General features: G+C 39.9%; 1 protein-coding gene across 1 annotated transcript in view; it reads right to left on the bottom strand.

Annotated features, from left to right (window-relative positions):
• The window catches only part of LOC103734494 (complement C5-like), a 109522-nt gene that overhangs the window by 5016 nt on the left and 96238 nt on the right, over positions 1-8268 (bottom strand). Inside the window, exons 34-39 of the mRNA XM_029563683.1 lie at positions 5816-5918; positions 5153-5227; positions 4929-5034; positions 3722-3805; positions 2521-2610; positions 542-625 (exon numbers count right to left, since the gene is read on the bottom strand). Coding sequence (XP_029419543.1) covers positions 542-625; positions 2521-2610; positions 3722-3805; positions 4929-5034; positions 5153-5227; positions 5816-5918 — 542 coding nt within the window. The remainder of the gene's footprint in view (positions 1-541; positions 626-2520; positions 2611-3721; positions 3806-4928; positions 5035-5152; positions 5228-5815; positions 5919-8268) is intronic.

Raw genomic sequence — 8268 nt, 5'->3', positions numbered from 1 at the left:
ACTCCAGTGGATGAACTTGCACTGAGAGACATCTGGGTACAAATGCTTGACGGGATAGGACTTAACATATATGACAAGATACCTGAAATCTGGTGGGGGGTCTATGGGGCAGGGAGGTGGAGTGGGTCTAAATTTGATTAAGATCTATATTATATGAAATTCAAAAAAGCTCAATTAAAACTCAATTATTTTTAAATTAAATTATTAAATTAAAATGAAATTATTAAATAAAAACTATTTTATAGAAAATATGTTTTAAGTAACTGAAATGAAACACTGAGGACTAGAGAAGGCTTATGGCTTTTGTTGACCTCAAAGAGCAACTGAATAAGATACAAAGCATTTGCTGAGATCTGTGAAAAAGGAATTCAATGAGAAATATCTATATGAACACCTTTAAAATGCGTCTCCCCAGTAAAACATAAAACTTATGCAAGTGAAATGCCAGCTGTCTTCTTCAAGTGGTATCTTCTATGTTTAATGTAATGCCTGGCTTATACTGAGTACTAAATATTTGAAAGGAAAAATAATGAGTTCTCACCTGTTTTGTAAATATCCAGAAGAGTTGCAGTGTATCTGACAAAAACATTTTCTTCGGTGATAGATGTGATCTTAACCTTATAAGCTGGTGACAAAACAAAACAGGACAAAAATGAAAGAATTTGGACTGAACACCACTAACGTGATACCGAAGGAAGGCCAGGGTTTGTCAGTGGATGAGGAAAGAGGTGTGACAAGCCAGCGAAGCCACCTTGAAGCAGACCTCGTTTATTCAGAGGGACCTTCCCAAATCCCCTCATTCAAGTTATTAGGGGCTGGAGAAATGGCTCAGTGATTAAGAGCACTGACTGCTCTTGTAGAGGACGTGGGTTTGATTCCCAGCACCCACATGGTGGCCACAAACCATCCTTAACTCCAGTTCCAGGGGAATCCGAAGCCCTCTTCTGACCAAGGCATTGCATGACATGGGTACACTCACATATACGTAGCCAATACACTCATACACATTAAAAAAAAAAAACCCAACAAAACATATTTTTAAAAAATCAGAACGAATTCAAATGATGGAACTATTGTAAGCCATGCAAAGTTCATTCTGATGTCTATAATCCGACTAAGAAGATTCATAGGTAGTGATGGCAGTAAGAGTGGGGACCAGGGCCATTCTAGCTCTAAAACGTATTTTCTACATGATCTTGAGCAAATTATTTAATCTCCCTGAGCCTCAATTTCTTCACTGATAAATAGTGGTAATGGTATATTACTTAAAGGGTTCTTATGGAACTGCAGTGTTGTGGTTTGAGTGTGAAATGGCTCCTAAAAGCTCATGTGTTTGAATACTTTGTCCCCAGCTGGTGGTGCTGTTTGGAAAGGTTGTGGAACCTTTAGGAAATGGAGCCTTGCTGGAGGAAGTGGGTCACTAAGGGCAGGGCCCATGGCTTTATAGCCAGGGCTCACTTCCTGTTCACTCTCCGCTTCCTGAGTGCAGGTGCACTATACCCAGCCAGTCTCCTGCTTCTGCCTCCTTGTCGTCTTCCCTGCCATGATGGATTGGATCCCTCTAGAACTATATGCCAAAATAAACCCTTTCTTTCTTAAATTGTTTTTGTTCAGGTATTTTATTACAGCAATGGAAAAGAAACTAAAATATCCAGGAAAAAACAAAAAACAAAAAACCACATACTAAAAAAACTTTGGGAAATACAAAAAGCCAGATCAGCTGTGCTCATTTTTTTTTTTAAACTTGGAAACAACACCTTTTTAGAAAAAGATTTGGGATGACAGTGTACAAGATGATCTCCCCCTCCAAAAACCAACCCCTCCAAACAATGATAATAACAACAACAAAACAAAACTAAAAGTACCCAAAATAAACATGGGACACTGATGGTAGCAGGTAAAGGAGTTGCTATTATGTGATAGTTGGCTCTCGACTCAGAGTTTTCAGAGAACAATGAAATTGTTTCTCTCAGGAACTTGAGACAAGTCTACAACTGTCTTAGAAAACTGATTTAGACCCAAGCTTTGGGCATTGAGAATGGAGAGAGCTTCAAGCACGGACTGCGACTCTGCACATATTATAAATTATTTAGTAGTTCTTTCTTTACCTTGAAGACATCTTTAAAGCAATAACCTCTCCCCCTGCCCACACTCCATTGCCTCTGCCTCTGCTTTATCCACTGGAAGAATATTCAACTGATATTTTACATTTTTGTGGCCTTTCAAAAGTTTTCTTGGAATATGTTGTAGTACCTCTAAGTCACAGGATCTATTAGGGGAAAGTGTCTTTGCTGGGTATGCATATCACTTCCATTACCTTTAATGAAAAATTCACATTTCTTTGCTGAGGAATAAATAATTTGGACATTAATGCTGAAAATTGATGGCATTTTCTTTCAAAGGAACAAATGCAGTGCTTTATTCACCTATTATCTCTGTGTGGAGCTTTTCATCTTTCTAACTGATCATGTCTCATGAGATCTCATACTGAAAGGAGCTCTGTTAAACTTTTGAACTTACCGTATGCAATTTCTGGTTTACATGCTGTTTCTTTCCTGGTATCTGCAGAGATGGTCAGATCCAGTTCCTCCCGCAGTTGCCCACAGTCAGCTGGATTGTGTGGAAAACAGTGAAAGTTAGGTTAAGGTAATGAAGCAGGTACTCTCTATGGGAGTGAACACAGTTTCCAAGGACAATCTGGTATCATTTTACATGTAGCAGATTCCTAAGACCAGACCATTTTCTTTTTTTCCATGAAGAAAAACATAAAGTAAAAGCAAAACTAACCAACCAAAAAAAGCCAAGCCTTAAACACAGACTTATTGTTAGATGGTCATTAACTTCACATTCAGCACTTTAGAAGTATACATCTTTTCCTTGAAAGTGGGGTGGGGGAGAAACTTTCCATTAGGAGCATAGTGAAAAACTTCTTGAAAGACATAAAGTGATACTTTGACTGATCTTTAGCTATAACATGGTACAAGGAAATGGACATAGGAAATAGAAAAACAAAATGAACAAAAAAGAACCCCAAACAACAAAATAAACAGAAACAAATAAATCCAAACAAACAACAAAAAAACCCATAGAGCCAATTGTTGATTTCTAGATCCTCAGTTTTGCCGAGAAGGCTGCTCTTGATTTTAAAGAGACTGAATAGAACTAGACAGAGACATCTATTGACTGGAGGGTAAGGGAGAGAAAAAGGGCCCAATGACCTAGCCTTGAGTCTTTGTTCTCTTTGGTTATGGTCCTTTGTTAAAAACATGAAGTGAAAATAAAAATAGCAAACAAAAAGACCACATCAGGTACCCCTAGGCTAGTCAACAACCATCTGGATGGTGTTTCTGTCCCGTATCCTACCAGGTTGTTTAGGAGCTGCGAGGAAGGAATTGTTTATTTTCTATTAGCTGAGCTTGTACTTTCAGATCATGAGAGAGGGATTTAAAGAGACATGCAGGGGGCTGGAGAGATGGCCAGGCGGTTAAGCCTGCTCTCGCAAAGGGCCTGGGTTTGATTTCCAGCACCCACATGGTGGCTAACAACCATCCGTAACTCCAGTTCCAGGGGATCCAATGACCTCTTCTGATCTCTGCAGGCATTGTATGACACGGGTGCACTTTCACACATTAAGGCAATACATTCATACATATAAAATAAAAATAATTAATAAACTATTTAAAAAGAGATGTGCACCCTGAGCATGCCAAGGGAGGCTCACCTTCTACGCACTTGCACGTTGCTTCTTCACAGACTTTCTGAAGTTTGGTGTTGGATGTGCTATAAAACATGGTGCACTGCTTATCTGTGGGAATGAATGCACGCTTACAGAAAGTGCCTTGGTTAATACCCAACATATTTATTGATCATTGAATTTCCTACAAGGGGCCTTGGGGATTGCCTATTCTAAACCTTTTTACTTATGGCTTAAGGCCCAGGGAGGTTAAATTATGGACTGGTCATCCTAGGAAAGGTTCTATGCCCTCAGAAAGATCTCCCTTTGTTATCTTAGTTTTGTGTTTGAAATTTTACTGTTCAATACTAATTTCTTAGGATGAAAGTATTTGGTACTCCCTTGAAAGATAAAAAACTAAATTATGTTAGATGAAGATGTGTTGAGAGGATTGAGATTATTTAGGCTAGACAAGAGCACATGTGTGCTATTCATGAAATATGTGATACATACATACACATGTGTGCACATATGAGAAGAGGAACTAAGTATGTTTTAGGCCAGTCCAGAAGATAAAATTAGAATGAATGGGTGTCAGAATTTGCTCCACTGGAGAATTTTCTAAGAAACAGAACTGCCCAAGATGGACTGAAAGCTCTGGAATCACTGAATCTTCCCAGAAGTGGCTAAACCGTTAGATGTGGGATCAGTCACTCAACAAACATTTATAAAGTTTATTCATATTAGATTCATTCACCAAATGCCATGTTAGATATTAGGGATGAAGGACGAACATACATCTGGGGTTGGTGGGAAACATATAAAAACACATAATTTCAGTGTAATGTGACCAAGGCTGTAATAGGTGTATGGGCAACTGTAATAAGAATTCAGGTAGGGTAGGAGTTGTTCTGGGAGGATTAAAGAAATAGACCAGTAATTGGGCTTCTCTAAGATGACTTCTAGGTGACTACTACCAAAGACCTTGAGGCAAAGCATTTTAAAGTTGGGGGTAATATAATCTAGTTATGTAAAAAATGAAAAAGCAGATTGAGATACGAATTGATTTGCCCAATGTCAGGAATTTATTTGAATATGGTATTTAAGAAATGAATACTCAAGTTGGGACATTTATGAGGTAGGCTCTTAGAAAGGCAATCTGTAAAGTGTGCAGACCGCCTGCTGATTTCTAAAGTTATGTGAAGAATACAAGAAGTCTTCAGAAGAAGTTTTAGAGCGGGGCAGAGCGGCTTACCTGGTCTGTGATATTCATACACTGTGAAAGTAGCAGGGCTGAGAAACCCAACTTGAAAAATCTCAAATATCCGGAATCGGACGCAAAGGAAATCACTGGAGGGAATCTGTTTGACAAATTCAAGGTTTTAAGGAAGAATTATAGGAGAAGAGAGATCTGTAATGGTTCAGCCTATAAATTCTGGATGTGACAGTATGGTGTATATGACATGAGGTGGTGCTTACCGAATTCACTTGCAGAATAACGTGGCCATCTTTGATCTGGTAATCTGTTAATAGTTGATCCACTCCTTCCACAAGCTATGGAAGGAAAGAGGAAAGGCTTGAATTTAATTTCATTGTCTTTGCATTTAATTGTGTCCCCTGCTGAAGGAACGTTAAACCACAGACTTGATCCACTACTAAAAGCTGAAGATCGTTCCTCTTTTTGGAAGTCTGAGCTCATTAGTCCGTTCGGTCACATTGTTTTGTTAAGTGCTACTTCTGCTTCATTTTAATAAGTCAAAGCATAGGTAGATTGGTGTTTTTGAAAGAATATTTTGGGTGATTCTATGAAAGTGACACATTAAAGTGAAATAATATAAATTTGTCCACAAAATAATGCAGAGAAGGGGGCTAGAGATATGGTTTAGCAGTTAAGAGCACTGACTACTCTTGCAGAGGACCCAGGCTCAGTTCCCAGAACCCACATGGCTGTTAACAACCATCCTTGACTCCAGTTCCAGGGGAATCTGACGCCTTCTTCTGACCTTCACAGGCATTGCATGATACAGGTGCACTTACATACACACAGGCAATACACTCATACACATAAAATAAAACAATAAATAAAATATTAAAAAGAATGCAGAAAAAAAGCCTTCAGAACATATAAAATCAAACACTTGCAGCACGTAAATCTTCTTCATTTGCACTGATGCTAGTTGGGAGAGAGATGTCCATCACCGCATGGGAGGACCCGGATGCTGACTCTCCTTTGCTGGGCTTGTAGCTAAAACAAATCAGAGATTGAGAAATGGACTAAAAATATGGATAAGAATCTTTTAGAGAGGGTTTTGAATTTGGTTTCCATTCATTTGCTCCTTTATCATATACAGGTTAGACTGTGAATTTTGGAGTTGCAGAAGAGCCTTGAGTCATTGGTTCTAACTCTTTTCTTGACTGGACCACTATTCTGGAGCAGAGGAAGCTTCTACTCTGTGAGCACTAGATGGAGAAACGGGATGAGAGCAAGCCACTCCATCAAAGCTACACAGCAAGTTGCACACGAACCCAGGTTCTTGATTCTTAGTTAAGTTCTTCCTCTAATGGACTATGCTCCATAGCAATAGATGGAAAAGATCCAATAAACACGTCCAGGGAAAGACAGGAAGAAAATACACCAAGATGCTAGCATTTCCCTTCTCTGCTTTCTGTTGCTTTTCTCTGTCTTTGAAATCCTCTACCACGGATACTTATTAAAAAATAATTCTTCAAGGACTCTCCATTGCCTAGGAATTTTGCTAATTTGAAGTTAAGGAGAAGGAAAGTAGGCACATAGGATCTCTGTGTCTCTCTCTCTGTCTCTGTCTCTCTCTCAAAAATAAACACTGAAAGGTGAGATCAGTAAACTTTGGTTTGTTTAACCCAGTTCTGCTGAGTCATTTCCACAAATCATTTCCTCTTTCCTAGATAATTTTCTTATATGTAAAATTAACTGTGGAGAAGCATACGTATGTTTTGAGGGCATCTTTATGTCCCTTTGGTTTTGTGGGGTAGAGGCTCACTGCTACCATTAGGCAGAGTTTGAGGACTGAGAAGGGCAGGCTGGGCAGAGGCAGTAGGATCAGGGAAAGAGAGCTAGTGGTTCTCTGTACAAGTTAATCTTTACCTCAAGATGCTCAAGAGGCAGCTGTGTAGTGGAAGCTGGAGCTTGGAGGAGCAGGTAGGATGAAATGAGGAAAGCAAGAGAACAGTCCAGGATAGATTTCACCCAAAGGAATGAGGCTAAGTGAAATGGGAGATAATATGGGGCTAGAGACATGTTTAGGGCATCTTTTCTTCAGCCATACCTTCTAGAGTATATGTGAAGCAGGTTTTAAATTAGTTTTAAGTATAATATTTACTTCAGTAATTAAAGATACTAAAAAAGTTCCTGACTCATAAAAATGTAGCCCCACTCGTCACCAAAAGGGCTGTGACATCTGAGCATCTCTCTAATTGGATGGGTAGAAGTGGAGATTCTGGCTCACAGATGCAAATACTACATCCACAGGATGCAAAGGGGCCTCCTGGGTGGTGGAGAGTGTCTATGAAAAGGTTGCTGGAGCCTTGATGACCGGTTGCCATGGGGACTGTTTCAATCCTAGAATAGAAATCCTCCTTTCAAGAAGCCCTTTGCTGGTTGCCAAAACCAGCAATCTTCCCCAAAGGCATTTTGTTGTAGAGAAATGAAATCCTTCCCCCACCCCCTTTTCTTATGAATACAACACAGAGGTTGTAAAAGGCTAAATGCACGAAAGGGACCTGAGAAACGCAGAAACTGCTGGCAATTTTTTAATCGGGAGAGAATATTTGAAGGCAAAGGCTTTCTTACATGAATAGGGACTACTTAGTTACTTTGGACTCTACCCAACCTAACCTCAGTGTCACAGAGCCAAAAGCAACTTCCATCCGCCTTTTCTGGAAACTTCTGTCCCTAACTTGTTAAAAACGAAACAAAACCAAGAATCCAAAACCCCCCCCCCCCCAAAAAAAGAAATGATATCCAATATTACATTTTTCACTTGTTTTCTCTTGTACTTTGACAGCCTGGAATTAGTTTTCTTGTCAATGAGGGCAAATGAATGATTTTTTTTTTTGATAAGTCTTTTAAGGCACAGAAGAGTTATAGACAATTAGAACTGGCAGAAACTCAGAGGTAAGATAGTCCAAAATGCTTCATAGAGCAGGTCAAGAGAGTTAGCTGGGCTGCTGAGGATCATTTGCGTGCTTAATGGCAGGGTCTACCCACCGGTGCATCACTGCATCACCCCAGAGGTCTCCTTCCAGGCAAGGTGTCGCCTTGTCCAGTCCTGTGCACTGATTCTAGCTCTCTCCAGAAGTTCATTTACACTTCTTTGTGGCAGCTGTTATGGGTTCAGACATGGCTATGATCATGCCCTCCCCAGCTAATGGGTGCATAGGAGGAGTTGCAGCAGGAAGAGAGCTACTGGAAAAAGGTAATCTTAATGAAAAGATGGTGGGAATGAGAAAAGAGGTCTGAGCAGAAACAGAGAGCAGAGACTGGCCAGAGGTGGAAGCAGGTAATGCTGGAAGGAAGAGAGGGAAGGAGGGAGGGAGGGAGGGAAGGAGGGAGGGAA

Source organism: Nannospalax galili, unplaced genomic scaffold (assembly GCF_000622305.1).
Source record: "Nannospalax galili isolate Female #2095 unplaced genomic scaffold, S.galili_v1.0 scaffold34, whole genome shotgun sequence".
NCBI classification, from domain to species: Eukaryota; Metazoa; Chordata; class Mammalia; order Rodentia; family Spalacidae; genus Nannospalax; species Nannospalax galili.
The sequence above is the reverse complement of the archived record's forward strand: the minus strand, read 5'-3'. Positions and strand labels throughout refer to the sequence as shown.